This window comes from Trachypithecus francoisi, unplaced genomic scaffold (genome assembly GCF_009764315.1).
Source record: "Trachypithecus francoisi isolate TF-2019V2 unplaced genomic scaffold, Tfra_2.0 Contig01436, whole genome shotgun sequence".
In the NCBI taxonomy this organism is placed as follows: domain Eukaryota; kingdom Metazoa; phylum Chordata; class Mammalia; order Primates; family Cercopithecidae; genus Trachypithecus; species Trachypithecus francoisi.
Window position 1 is genome coordinate 2,026,465 of NW_022681430.1, and position 15,152 is coordinate 2,041,616.

The window sequence follows — 15,152 nt, forward strand, 5'->3', positions numbered from 1 at the left end:
GAAAACATGGGCTTTGGGGTTGGAGGGACCTATGTGCAAACTCTGGCCACTCACTTGCTGGCGATGTCCCCTTGTGTAAATTCATTACCTCTTGGTTTTCCCCGAAGTGGGCATAAGAGAGGTGAAAATGTTCACCCGGCAGGATTAAAGACGAGGTGTACTGAGTAAGAATGCACCAAGCCCTGCGCTGCAGCTGTCACTGTAGTTAGGACACAGTCCCTGCGATATAGAAGGCATGGCCTAACACTATGACACTGGATAAATCATTTCCCCTCTTTAGGCCTCAGTTTCCTCCTCTGTAAAATAAGAGCACATGACCCTAGAGTTCAAGAGCACTGTATTGGAGACATCAAGGTCAGGAAAACGACTCGGGTAGGGAAAGGAATGGGATCGTTCTAGGTCTTCCAACACTTCAAGGTAAGGAACTGTCTTTATTTCACCTATTTATATAATAGAGTAAAAAAGAAATTTTTTTTTGTAAAAGTTAAGAAATTAACTTCTTTAAAAATGGAAAGACTAGGTGACCTCTTCCTGCCCCAGGTATTACGGGGTCTGTGATGCTGTGAACTGGATCCAATGTTCTCACATCTTTAACAACCAGAGGATAGCCTCAATGGACCAAAAAAGGTGCCATCCCAGGGGCACCTGGAGGTGGGGCACAGTTACGGGCTGCCAGGGTCATGGCCCTATCACCCCATACACCTTCCCCCACAGCCGCCCCTTCCTCAGACGGCCAGTCCTTATCCAGAGGGTTCTGCTGCATGCACAGCTGTGGCGTAGGGGACGGGGATGGTATATCTGGTCCATGCATGACTGGGGGTTAATATTCTGCCTTCACGGGGTTGACCAACAGCCTGTAATAGATAGCCGAATAGATGGAAAGTTTACCAGAGAAATAAATAAATATTGCTCACAGATATTTCTGTGCCACTGGAGTTGCTTTGAAGCTTTAAGAAAGCATTGCCACAGTGCGAGAATTTAAGGGGAAAAAAGTCATTGACAAGCTGAATATAACGCAGGGTTTTTGTATTTGTCAGATTTTGGAAATAAACTCTGTGTGTTTGCATGTGTGTGTGAGGCACATACTTTCATATTTCAACGCACATGGGTGATTACAGAAAATCGATACTGTACCACTTTCATGAAGAGAACAGAACTTAGAAAGTTGGGTGTCTTCTTAAGGTTTTTGATCACCACTGATTCCACCCTTTCTCCTCCACACTCCACAACAAGACTGGGGGATGTGATAGAAGCCATCTGGAAGTTTTTCATATTTCTTAAGCCCCAAGCTAGAATCTAAGAAAACAATTTAAAAAGAGGAGAAGGTAACCCAGCACTTTAAAAATAACACTCAAAAGTAAAAATTCTGTCTTAATTACTGGCAAAGTCTTCACGATTAATTTGAACATTATCCTTGTAAGCTTGTAGGTCATGCAAAGAAAGTGGTTTTGCCCCTTTCTTTCTCCTGCCTGAGCCCCTAAAAAAGCAATGCAGTTAAGAGTATAGGAATCAAATCCTGGCTGTGCCATCTAGTAGCTGTGTCAGCGCTGACAAGGTAACTCACCTCTCTATGTCTCATCTACAAACAAGACTGATTGTATTATCTGTCATGGGGTTATTCTGATGATCACCTATAAACTTCTTTGTTTTTTCTTTTTTGAGACAGAGTCTCACTCTGTCACCCAGACTGGAGTGCAATAGTACGAACTAGGCTCACTGCAACCTCTACCCTACCCTGAGTTCAAGTGATTTTTGTCTCAGCCTCCCAAGTAGCTGGGATTACAGGTGTGTGCCACCATGCCTAGCTAATTTTTGTATTTTTAGTAGAGGCAGGGTTTCACCATGTTGGCCAGGCTGGCCTCGAACTCCTGACTTCAAGGCTGCCTGCCTTGGCCTCCCAAAGTGCTGGAATTACAGGCAGGAGCCACTGCATCCAGCCCACCTGTAAACTTCTTAACACGGTGTCTGACATGCAAGCATTTCGAAGTGATAGCTTCAGCCTTTGAGAACTCTTAGCAAGACAGCCAGAAAAGGGAAATGTTGGGTGTTAACAGCTGCTTGACTGGACAGGGGAAAGTCTTGAGAGTGGGCCAGACACTGTCTATCAAGCCACCTGGTTGAGGTCATCAGCTTGTATCTGACATGTCAACATTGCTAACATTGCTCACTGCTCCCATTCAACTTCCATCTCTGCCTCCCTGCCATGCCCCCATCTCTTGGCATATACACTGTCATTCCCTTCTGGTCCATCTTCCCTCTCCCAGTTCTCCAGGTGACCTGAAAAACTCAGAAACCTGCTGGCTCCCAGTAAATGCGGAGTTTAGATGCCCTCAGGAATGTTAGAATTGACCTCTCCTTGTTGCCTCAGCAAGCCTTCTACTCCCATGAATATCTCCAGTTTTTGGACAAGTTGTAAAGGAAGTTGGAGATAGCAAGAAAATACACAGCAGGATTCTATTTTCTATACAGAAGATTCCTGCTGTGCAGTCACATCTGTTTGATTTGATGAGTAACACGTGGGGAGCAGCATACCTCAATGGCAGTGAGCTGGACCACAGGCCTGATCCCCTGGGGGACCATGTATAGATTTGGCGCCCTTTGAGGGGGAAGAATGGGAAGGTTGGAGCCATCCTGTGAAACAAACATGGGTATGTCAATGGCTCGCTTTAGTTCGAGCAAACAGTGCCTAGAATTAACACGCATTTTAAGCAGTTGACAGAATACATGAGGAAGAACACAGCGATGTACCTTGTCCCTCAGAATCAGCTCTGCAGTTACAAGAACTTCCCCGCAGGCTTTGTCTCCATTCATTACTGGGTGCCACAGAAGTTTGGGTGTGATGTCCATTTCTGAGTTCAGTTTCACCAGAGGAGAGAAAATGCTTCGTCCTAAAAATTCATCTTTGCCCTAGAGAAACAAAGTGATCCTTAAATTCCCCAACATTCATCCCTTCAAATCTCCATCATCCCCAAGTTATCTTAGAAATTCTAAATGACCTACCACTTGGTCATTGTCAAAAAGTTCCATAATAACTTTGGGTGGATTCTGCAGAACTGTTTGGGGTTCCCCATAGATTTCAACTTCATCAAATATAATTGTTTGGTCCCATGTGGGATTCAGGGTTGAATGGATGATCTCAGTGGTTTTGCTCCGATGGAGGAAACAGACATGAGCATATGGATCTAAAACAGAAAAAGAGAATAACAATGGGGTCATGGTTAAAATCTAACTCCCCAGAACCACTCACTGCAACCATATTCTTTTCCTCTGGATATAATGACAGTGGGCTCTCACCACCTGCCTGGAGACAGGGTTTCTAGGGAGCAGGGAGTTCCCCATGGAAGGTTCTGGCACTGCAGCAGAGGCACCTGAAGCGAGACCCTGATGTGTACTGAGAGGCCTGTCTTTGGAGTATGTTCCCACCAAGGTTAATGGGGCCCACAGTTTTTCTCTGCAAGAGTACTGCACTCATGGTTGAGTGAGGCTCTGCAGTCAGATACACCTGGGGTCAACACCCACCCTTCACCCCTGCTGCATAACTTTGAGGGAAAAAATAATCTTCCTAAACGTTGATCCCTTCCTCCATGCAATGAAAGTAATATCTGCTTCACAGTGTTGAGAGGACGAAATGATATAAGGAAGGTTAGCTACTTGGGACAGAGCCTGTCCTATAGGAAGTATTTGATAAATGCTAGTTTTTATTATAGTTGTTTCTAATGTTGATGGTAATCCATTCATTCAGCAAATATTTATTGAGTTCCAGGTCTCAAGAGTACAACAGTAACAGGAAAAGCTCAGATGCTCATAGAGTTTACAATCTGTGACAGCAGAAAATTTTGTCTCACTACACTTAAGAATGGAGAGAAATCAATATTATGTATGGAGAAATAATCCATGTTCTCCTTTATGTTAAATAATTTCATCAAACCTTTTTGCAGTTGCCTGGGGGCTGACCTATCTGAAAAATAACACAGTATCTAGCCTGAAACTCTTGTATGAGCCAAAAGTGCTTGGTTTCTAGCAGGGGAGCCATCATATGAACCCTTTGCTTTTGCCCTGATGATAATTCTTCTATCTCCAAAACTGCAAGGAATGCGCTTAGAGTTTTAGGAAGCTTTAGTCAAGAATTTTGGAAATTTTTTTTTTCTTTTTTTAACTTTCAGTGATAGAGTGCCCCCTGGTGGAAAATATTTGAAAATGTCTTCAAAGACCCTGTTGGAGATGTATATCGCAGGGATAATCTTGAATCTGGTCAAATTTGTAAGAAAAGGAAACCATTCACAAATATTGGTAAATATTAGTGCTTGGAACACGCTTCAAAATTGATGCGAGCACATGAGATTGTCAGTCAAATGCTCTAACACACTTCCTGTTTGGAAGAAAAGTGCAGTTCGCCGCCAGCACTCATTTCTCGGGGCAAACGGGAAATGGGTTAAGAGGTGTTTTCATAGAAGGCCCAGGGAAACTCTGCTGGGCTTTGAGTCCCGAAGTGGAATGCTCCCCAGATAGCCTGAACTATCCATGGTTCAGCAACAAGGACTCAAATCCCCAGACAGGCGTGTTCTCCCCTCCTCCCCCGTCCCTTGCCAATAGCCTTCCTCTCAGAGCCAGTCCAAAGCAACAAAAGCAGCTGGGTGTCAGTGCAAGAGATGACAAAGCCTCATGGTTTTATGTTATTGAGAATGTGGGGAGCAGGCAGAGGAGGAGGTTAAAATGTACTCCAAACTGCTCAAAGCCTGGTGCTGTAGGCAAATGGGCACACTTGTCATCTTTTTGATACCTTGAGAGAGCCTACAAAAAACTTAAAGGATCTTAACTTACCAGTCAACCCGAGGGTCCAGGGATGAAAACACAGCCATGTACATAAACAGAGATGAGAAATCACTTTCTCAGTGCTTCTTATTACTTAATCAATTAATATCTATTAGTATCAAAAGTATTTTCTGTTATCACTAGCACCCAGCAATGGTGTCTAAAGCATTCAGTGATGATTTAGCTAATCACTGAGCAGTTTGCTTCAAGCATGCAAAAATAACCTCAACATGTAAAGGGTTTTTGTTGTTAGAAATGACCAAAAGCATTCACCTGAAACACAGAAGCAAAACAGCATGCTATGTAATCATGCGTAGCATGGAGATTTTTTTTTTCCTTTACCTGAAAAGCTATCCTTGTCTAAAGCCAGGAGGTTTCTGGCTTGATAGACATAGCAGCGCAGATGGTAGATGTAGACTCCTAAAAAAACAGGATGAAGATTACTTACAAGAAACATAACACTGTAAACTGCTATTTTACTGGAATATTTGGAAAAAATACATGTTTCTGATAAATGGGTCACTTGACTCTATTATAATTCCCCACAGCAAAGAGCACACAGAATAGTGATGATGTGGCCTCCCAAAGTAGTTCTATTTCCTGTAAAATGAAACTTATTTTTTAGGCTGGGTGCGGTGGCTCATGCCTGTAATCCCAGCATTTTGGGAGGCTGAGGCAGGCGGACTGTTTGAGGCCAGGAGTTAGGAGACCAGCCTGGTCAATATGGCAAAACCTTGTCTGTACTAAAAATACAAAAATTAGCTGGCATGGTGGTGCACGTCTGTAATCCTAGCTACTCGGGAGGCTGAGGCACAAGAATCACTTGAACCCTGGAGACGGAGGTTTCAGTGAGCTGAGATCACACCACTGCATTCCAGCCTGGGCAACAGAGTGAGACTCGGTCTTAAAAACAAAAATCCTATTTTAAAGAAATACTATAGTAAGCTCAATGCAAAGTGTATCAATCAGGAAAACATTACCTCTGTTATAAACTAACTAAATTTAGGGTACTACTTATTATCACAGACCTTTACAATGAAACTGGGTCTCCAGCAGTTATAGAAATAGGGTTTTCTATACTACTTCAGCATCAGATCTGGGAAACAATTATCATCTAAAAGATTCTTTGACATTTCAAAATATTCATACTCCTTTTATTATTATATTCTCTCTGTCTCCGTCTCTCTGTCACACACACATTCACTCTCTTTCTCTTTCTTTCTCTCTCTCTCTTTGTGAGATAGCAGAGCATTGTGATTCCATGCACAGATTCTGGGAGCTCTACCTGGTTCAAATCTCTCTAGTGCTCATAAGCCATAAGACTTTGGGCAAGTAATTTAATCTTCCGGTACCTAGGTTCCTTCTTCTGTATAATGCGGACAATAGTAACACCTACCTTATAGGGTTGTTGAGGATTAAAAAGTTATAATATGTACAGTTCCTAGCCCATTCTAAGACCTATATAAGCATTTGCTAATATTATTGTAGAGCAGGTCTGTCTCATTCCAAAAATCCTGAAGGTTATTATTGAAACCAACCATTATTTAATTTTTTGTGCCTTTTTTCCCAGTTAAAAATTTCAGCTTTGGAGGGCTTACTAGACAGAATAAGCACATATGAGATAGACTGTTAAAATCAGTGATTTGACCACCCTTCACCTTATACATGATATGGTTTTCAACTGCATTTTTAAAAACCCATTTCATCAAGGATGAAAATGAAAGTCACGTTTGCATGAAGAGGTTTTAAAAATCATATTTGGTGATTTGAAGAGTTTCCTTAAGATAAAAGTTACAGAAGTGGAATTCACAAAGTCATGTTTAAAATTCACTGCTGGCCAGGTGTGGTGGCTCACGCCTATAATCCCAGCACTTTGAGAGGCCAAGATGGGTCTTGAGAGGTCAGGAGGTCAAGACCAGCCTGGCTAACATGGAGAAGATGCAAAAATACAAAAAATTAGCTGGGCATGGTGACGTGTGCCTGTAGTCCCAGCTACTCAGGAGGCTGAGGCAGAAGAAACGCTTGAACCTGGGAGGTTGCAGCGAGCTGATATCGCACCACTGCACTCCAGCCCGGGTGATAGGGCCAGACTCAGTCTCAAAAAATGAATAAATAAGTAAATAAATAAATAAAATTAAAATAAAAATAAAACTCACTGTCAAAATTGCAGGAAACAATGGGGGTGTTTGCTCCAAACACAGTGGTGGCGCTGTGCTTCTGTTTCTCCAGGCTCTTCTCATCCCCATCTTCTGTAGTGTCTGCCCCCTAAAGTCAATTAACAGAGTCAATTAGCAGATAAGTCAATAAACACTGCCTAAAAGCAAACCAACCAACCAACAGGCAAGAATCACAAACAAATGGAATTCTAGCTTTTAAAAGATGTTATCGTGCAAGCACCCCATTTTTTAAAAAGATGAATAAGTCCCAGGATAGCAAGTGACTTCCCTGAAGTCGCTTAGCTGGAAAGCAGCCGAGCAGGAAGTGGGAGCCAGCCCTCCTACCTCGAGTCCAGGTTTGCCAAACCCTGCTGCTGAAAGAAAGGGAAAAAAAGGAAAAATGTAGAGGATAAATAGGGAGAAAAAGGATGGGATAAGGAAGAGAAAGAGCAGCAGTAGCAGAATACTGTGGGGTCAGAGTGCAGAAATACAAAAATAGGCTATTGAGAAATGGCTCCTGACCACCCTATTGTTTTAGATTACCCCCTGCCATCCTCTATTCCTTCCTTCCACCTGCCTGCTTTTCCCCGCTGACTTCTTTACTGTGCTTCCATATGTGCTTCCGTATTGCTCTCTAATTTTGTGAGCTAGCCTTCTGACTTCCTCCCCTTCACATCTGTATCTTTATGAATATATGTATGAACATTTTGTTGAACAGTTGCAGTTTCCAAGATATGATTCAAGGAACTTGTGCCTGGGATGTGAATAGATGTTACCTGAAACAAGCGTCCTGGAACAGACACGTTTGGAAAATGCTAGGTCAAACAGGTGTGTCGACAGTAGTATTTCTTAGAACACTCCTGTGTTAATGGTCTATTCGTTCCACCTGAGGTATTGAGCACCCAGGATGTGTGGCTTTCCCTCAACCTGTGAATATTTGCCGTCTTATAGTACCAGGGTTACAGGGACCTCTATGGAGTTGGCAGTGCTGTATCCAACACTCATATATTTTCTCTATACCAATATGATCTGCGCTCTGGCAACCCGGTACTTACAAGAGCACCTTCAAGTTTAAAGATGGCAGCTGCACCATGTGTTTCTGAAGGAGCCATTTTTCTCCTCCAGCGTCTGCGGCGGAAGGTATCTGAACTACGTTGTTTCCAATGAAATTTCCAGCCAATTAAAGAAGCATATTCCCAGCCCTCTTGGTCTTCCAATTCCTCCATGGCCTAAAACAGAAGTAAACATGTTGATGATGATGATGATGATGATGATGATGATGATGATGATATTCCTTTTATTGATAAAACAGGTTATTTGATCAATCAACAGATACACAGTATTCAAAATCTACTCTGTGCCAGGTACTGAGCTACAGCCAGAAATACAGAAAAGAAAACACTCAGACAGGACCTCTGCCTTGCAGAGCTGATGGACTGCGGTAGTGCGGAGAGATAACCAGACAATGACAGCACAGTTGTGGGCATACCTGATTTGGGGGTGGGTGAAGCAAGTGGATTCTTTCCCAAATTGCTTTCTGTTTTCTCACTTCATTAGTTCATAAAAATTGCTATTGTGATATAGTTTGTAAAACATTAGTATCTCCATTTTACATATGTAGGACAAAAATCAAATGCCCCCTCCCAGGTTTAAATGTCTTGCCTGAGCTAATAGCTGCCATAACTAATAATTAAGTGATAGATCAAAATATGTTATTTCTGTAATAACTAATATATTCATGTGGTACTTTTTAGCTTAAAAACTACTGATTTACCAGTGGTATCGGTTTTCAATGTTCTATTCATTTAACAAATATGAGTGCCTACTATGTGACAGGGATCGTGTCAGGGGCTGAGGACGCAGTGAAGAAGAGATAGGGTCTTTGCTTTCACACAGCTGACATTTTCATGGCAGAAATTTGATTTAAATATCTTAAAAGTATGACTGGATTTAATAAATGTAAAATAATATGGAATAATATTTCAGATCTGAGAAATGAGAGCTCCATGTGGGTAATTATTGTTGGGTCTTTTTTTTTCACTTTGAATAAATGTGAAATGCAGGTTAAGCATGATTTTGTACCTGACCCTCTAGTAACATAAATAGTAGCAGTGAAAATTTTCACATAGCCAAGAGTAAGGCAGGTTAGGAAACATGATCAAAGTCTCAGAAATACTCGTTAGTAGAGCTGGGCCATATCCTGAGCCTTCTAACTAGTGGCTCAGTGTTCTTCCCACTTCAACTTGGTGCCCTCCTGTGGAAGGAGAGGGTTCAAGCACCTTCAGAAACTTCTCACCCCATCAGCCTGGGATAAACAATAAAGAGATATCCATTAAACTAAGGAGTTTCTGCACAGCAAAAGAAACTATCATCAGAGTGAACAGAAAACCTACAGAATGGGAGAAAATGTTTGCAATCTATCCATCTGACAAAGGTCTAATATCCAGAATCCACAAGGAATTTAAGCAAATTTACAAGGAAAAAAAAAAAAACCTCATTAAAAAGTGGGCAAAGGACATGAACAGATATGTCTCAAAAGACGACATTTCTGTGGCCAACAAACATATGAAAAAAAGCTCAACATCACTGATCACTAGAGAAATGCAAATCAAAACCACAATGAGATACCATCTCACACTAGTCAGAACAGAGATTAAAAGGTCAAGAAACAACAGATGCTGGTGAGGCTGTGGAGAAATAGGAATGCTTTTACACTGTTGGTGGGAGAGTAAATTAGTTCCACCATTGTGGAAGACAGTGTGACGATTCTTCAAAGACCTAGAACCAGAAATGCCATTTGACCCAGCAATCCCATTACTGGGTATATACCCAGAGGAATATAAATCATTCTATTATAAAGATACATGCACACGTATTTTCACTGCAGCACTCTTCGCAATAGCAAAGACATGGAATCAACCCAAATGTCCATCAATGATGGACTGGATAAAGAAAATGTGGTACATACACACCATGGAATACTACGCAGACATAAAAAGGAATGAGATCATGTCCTTTGCAGGGACATGGATGGAGCTGGAAACCGTTATCCTCAGCAAACAGAGGAACAGAAAACCAAACACCACATGTTCTCACTTATAGATGGGAGCTGAACAATGAGAACACATGGACACCGGGAGTGGAACATCACACACTGGGGCCGGGGAGTGGAGGGAGGGAGAGCATCAGGATGAATAGTTAATGCATGCTGGGTTTAATATCCAGGTGATGGGTTGATAGGTGCAGCAAACCACCATGGCACACATTTACCTGTGTAACAAACCTGCATGTCCTACACATGTATCTTGGAACTTAAATTAAAAAAAAAAAGACTCATTCATTCATTAGCTCATTTATTTGACTCGATTATTTACTGGGAGCACATTTCTGAGTTAGCAAGGAGGATACAAAGATGACTATGGCTCAATTTTTGCTTCCAGAAGCTCACCATCTAATAAAAATAATGTCATAGTACCTACCAGAGTTACCCATTCTGTGGAATAGAGAGAGTTCCTGTTTGGACTTAGCTTAGCCTGGGTTCCAACACCAGCTTTGTCTCTTACTAAACACTTGGCCTACGCAAGTCTATTTAAACTCTGTGAGCATTATCTGTAAAATGGGCATAAAATCCAAACCTTACAGACTATAGATGATGCATATTCAGTACCTAGCATTAGAGAAGGCCACTTCTATACCTGCCACTTATTATTATGAGTGTTACTGTTCTATGTATTACTATTCCATTGAAAGCTTACAATACCCTAATTAAAAGGTATAGATATTATTCCCATTTTGCAGATGAGAAAGAAAGGCAATTCAGGGTTTGAATCTTTACACATCTTGTTCCAAGTCCTGAGCTATTACTGCTACTATACTACGCTGCCAAAATAGTTTCTGTTTCTTTTAACACCTTTGTAGCAGTTCTCAACATTTAGCCTGCCTGGGAATCACCTGGATGGTCTACTGAACTACAGCTGGCTGGGCCCACCCCCAGGATTTCTAAATCAGTAGGTTCGGGGTGGGACAGTTCGAACGAATTCCCGGGTGATGATGATATTGCTGGCTGGGGTGGACTCACTTTGAGAACCCTTGAGTGCAGTATTAGGCTCTGGATTTGCAAGTAGTTTCTGCAGAAATGGCTAGTTAGTTGGGACTTTGTGGTCAGGAGGGCAGAGTCCCCAGTCCAGCTCCCTTCCCTTGCTTCTCTTACCCTTGCAGTGCTTGAAGCAGTCTGTGTTAAATCTTTCTTGCGTTTTCGGACCAGCCTTCGCCGTCTATGAGTGTGGTACATTTTCTCTGCTGCAACCCAGGATTTGGGCTTATGATCAGGAGGAATGGTGATTCCATATTCCCAGCCTGGAACACAGTTTGTGAATAGTTACCCAAAAGAGATGCATTTGCCAGATCACCAAATAAACCTCCAGGAAACATTCGGTCACTCTCCCTGCCCCCAGATGTTCTGTACTATCGTGACCAAATGCGTGGCTGTTTTCACTTTGCTGGGATATTCAGCCAAACAGAATACAGCTCATTCCCATTCAGCTCCTCAAAATGCTTCCTTGGTGACCATGTTCTCCCCCACTTTTAGGCTTCCAGTCATTCACGGTAATTGAGTGCACTTAAGAATAAAGCACAGTTCAAGAGGCAGGAAGAAACACCAGGTATGCGTGTGGACTGTGCAGTTGCACAGCCTGGGTTCAAATCCTAGCATTGCCACACGTTGGCTGTTAACTAAATAAGTTTCCAGCAAGTTGGTAAACCCGCCTATGGCCCAATTTCCCCACTGTAAAGATAAAACACACCTTCTGATAGGGTTACAGTATTTTAACACTATCAAAATAACATATGCAAAGCTTTAGGGCCATACTTAGCCCACAGTTATTGCCCAGTCAAATGCTAACGATTATTCTAAGATCTGATGTGTGCATTGGGATCAGCGAAGAGCTTGTAATCGATTTGAAATCTTCTGGGTCAATGCCGGTTCTATGCACCATGCATAAAGAAAGAAATGAATCAGATTTTCTCTTTTGATAATTCCAAATGCTATTGTTCACTTAACTTTAATTATGGTTCAGAAAAAGACACACACCAGAAGCTGTATCAATAGTCTGCATCATTGCTGCATAGGACAACTTTAAGGGTAGTTTACAGTTCTCTTTTCTGAGTCGGGGGGCCCTGAATGTGATGTTCCCAGGGAGGTTATGGGGTGTGGTTAGAATAGAGAAAATCTTGACTCCAGCTCCCTCCCAAATTCTCATCCTGGATCCCCAAGCATCTCAAAACCCAGCCAGTTGGCCCCATCACCTGATGTTTTTCACCCCTGCCCACTTAGCACTTGTCCATACACTTGCCTGTCCCTTGGATTCTACATTTGATTAGTCACAGATGGTGCCACATGACCCAGATGCCACAGACCAGCGGTCCCCAACCTTTCTTGCACCAAGGACCAGTTCCCTGGGAGACAATTTTTCTATGGACAGGGTTGTGGGGTAGGGGAGGATGGCTAGATTCCCACAAGGAGCACGCAACCTAGACCCCTGTCACATGCAGTTCACAATAGAGTTCGCACTCTTAGAATCTAATGCTGCCACATATCTGACAGGAGGCGGAGCTCAGATGGTAAGGCTCCCTTGCCTGCCACTCACCTCCTGCTGTGCGGCCCTTTTCCTAACAGGCCATGAACTGGTACCGGTCTGTGGCCCGGGGAACTGGGGACTCCTGCCGTAGACCAAAGTGAGGCCCCTCTCTCCCAAGGAACCTTTACCCTGATTAACCAAGGCCCTGCTGCAGAGCCCTGATCAGGTCACAGATGTACAATTTTACCTTTCTCATCCACCGCTCTATTTATGTCATAAGACCATGCATCATCTTCCCATTCCCAACCTAGAGGACAAGTCAACTCGCTGGGCGATGCTGCTTTGTCGCCGTTCTTACAAAACAAAAATAAAAACAAAGAAGAGAGGTAAGCCATAATGTCAGTAAGATGCAAAGGGTCCGATATAGTTTCTCACTTAACTATGGCATTCACACCTTTACTTAGATACCATCTTAGAGATCCATTTCACTCAGAAAAATCTCTAATCTTTATTTATTCACAATTGCTAAATAATAATTAGTTTAAACTACCTTTTGTTTTTACTATTAGGGAATAGTATTAGGTTCAATCACGTGAAATTGCTGTTTTTGTAGGTTAAAGTGGTTGAATCTCAGCAATTTCTTATGGTTCAACTTAATATTATGAAATAGTGCAACTCTCTTTATGAGGGGTTACATGGGAAAGAACACATCAGAGAATGGGCAAAACATTAAAGACACATGGTTGTTTGTTTGTTTGTTTTGAGATGGAGTCTCGCTCTGTCACCCAGGCTGGAGGGCAGTGGCGCCATTTCGGCTCACTGCAAGCTCTGCCTCCCAGGTTCACGCCATTCTCCTGCCTCGACCTCCCGAGGAGCTGGGACTACAGGCGCCCGCCACTATGCCCAGCTAATTTTTTGTATTTTTAGTGGAGATGGGGTTTCACCATGTTAGCCAGGATGGTCTCGATCTCCTGACCTCGCGATCCGCCCTTCTAGGCCTCCCAAAGTGCTGGGATTACAGCCGTGAGCCACTGCGCCCGGCCCTGTTTTTTTTTCTTCTTTTTTCTTTTTTGAGACAGTTTTTCTCTGTTACACAAGCTGGAGTGCAGTGGCGCGATCTCAAGTCACTGCAACCTCCCTTCCCAGGTTCAAGCGATTCTCCCACCTCAGCCTCCCAAGTAGCCGGGATTACAGGCACCCGCCACCACACCTGGCTACTTTTTGTATTTTTAGTATAGATGGGGTTTCATTATGTTGGCCAGGCTGGTCTCAAACTCCTGACTTTCAGTGATCCACCCACCTCAGCCTCCCAAAGTGCTGGGATTACAGATGTGACGCACCACACCTGGCAGACACACGTTTTCGAGTACAGAGAAATGCTACTGGAGGTTCATAATGTTAATCATACACAACTGAGCAAAATTTATGTAAAATATTGACAAGTTTGCATAAAACTGAAGAGAATTATGAAAAGAAAGTTCCTAAGCAAAGGAAAAAAAGGTGGCCCATAAACATGAAAAAATACTCAGCTTCACTTTAAGATAGTGAAAATTGAAATAACAACAGGATACCACTTATAATATGTGGCAAATGTTATAAAGTGGGATGGATGGTGAATGTTTAGGCAAACAGGCTTCTCATATTTTTGTTGAAAATATGAATTTATAAAACCTTTTTGAAGGCTATAAAATTTTAGCAAAATTTTATATGCATTGAAACCTAGACCAAATGCAAGGATCTTCCCTACAGATAAACTTTCATAAACATACAAAAATGTATGTTTAAGGATGTTCACTGTTACATTGCTTATAAAAACCAACAACTCAAAACCAAAAGCACCTAAATGCCCAGAAAGAGGGAATTAAATGAATTAGAGTAGGTACATATAATAAAACATTCTGCAGCCATTTTTTAAAAGGTCATAGATCTATATGCATTGATATAAAAAATGTCCAAGATACATTATTATGTGAAAAATACAAGCTATGAAACTGTGTGTACAACACAATTCTATTTAGGCAGGGAAAGAGGACGTTATATACTTGCTTATGAACAGAAAACAGACATCAGTGGTTATCTTCGGGGAGTGGAATATGGATTGGGGAGAAGAATTACTTTTGATTTCCTTTAACGCTGCTTGGATTTTTTAAAGACAGAAACATTTCATTTGTTACAATATTAAAAACTAGGCCAAGCTTGGTGTCTCATGCCTGTAATCCCAGCACTTTGTGAAGCCGAGGCTGGAGGATTGCTTGAAGCCAGGAATTCAAGACCTGCATGGGCAACATAATAAGAAGCCATTTCTACAAAAAAATAAAAAATTATTCTGGCATGGTGGCATGTCCCTCTAGTCCCAGCTACCGGGGAGGCTGAGGCAGGAGGACTGCTTGAGCCCACGAATTTGAGGTTAGAGTGAGCTATGATCGCACCACTACGCTCAGCCTGGGAAAAAGAGCCCATCTCAAAAAACCCTCAAACAACAACAAAACCCTAGTTAGATGATAATAAAAATTTACCTAAAAAGTTTGCACAATCCAAACTATATCATGTTTCAACATCTAGTTAAATAGGCCTCATTTCTATTCTAAAGAAAATACTTATTGTGGCA

General features: G+C 42.1%; 1 protein-coding gene across 4 annotated transcripts in view; it reads right to left on the reverse strand.

The window, feature by feature from the left end:
* MYOF (myoferlin) overlaps positions 1–15,152 on the reverse strand; it is a 175,547-nt gene that overhangs the window by 42,992 nt on the left and 117,403 nt on the right. For all 4 annotated transcript variants that reach the window (XM_033224721.1, XM_033224716.1, XM_033224736.1 and 1 more), the window contains 9 exons: positions 12,792–12,897; positions 11,179–11,324; positions 8,024–8,197; positions 6,969–7,077; positions 5,155–5,232; positions 3,001–3,182; positions 2,749–2,907; positions 2,533–2,631; positions 1,135–1,296 (listed from right to left, as the gene is read on the reverse strand). In XM_033224721.1, the coding sequence (XP_033080612.1) occupies positions 1,135–1,296; positions 2,533–2,631; positions 2,749–2,907; positions 3,001–3,182; positions 5,155–5,232; positions 6,969–7,077; positions 8,024–8,197; positions 11,179–11,324; positions 12,792–12,897 (1,215 nt within the window). The remainder of the gene's footprint in view (positions 1–1,134; positions 1,297–2,532; positions 2,632–2,748; positions 2,908–3,000; positions 3,183–5,154; positions 5,233–6,968; positions 7,078–8,023; positions 8,198–11,178; positions 11,325–12,791; positions 12,898–15,152) is intronic.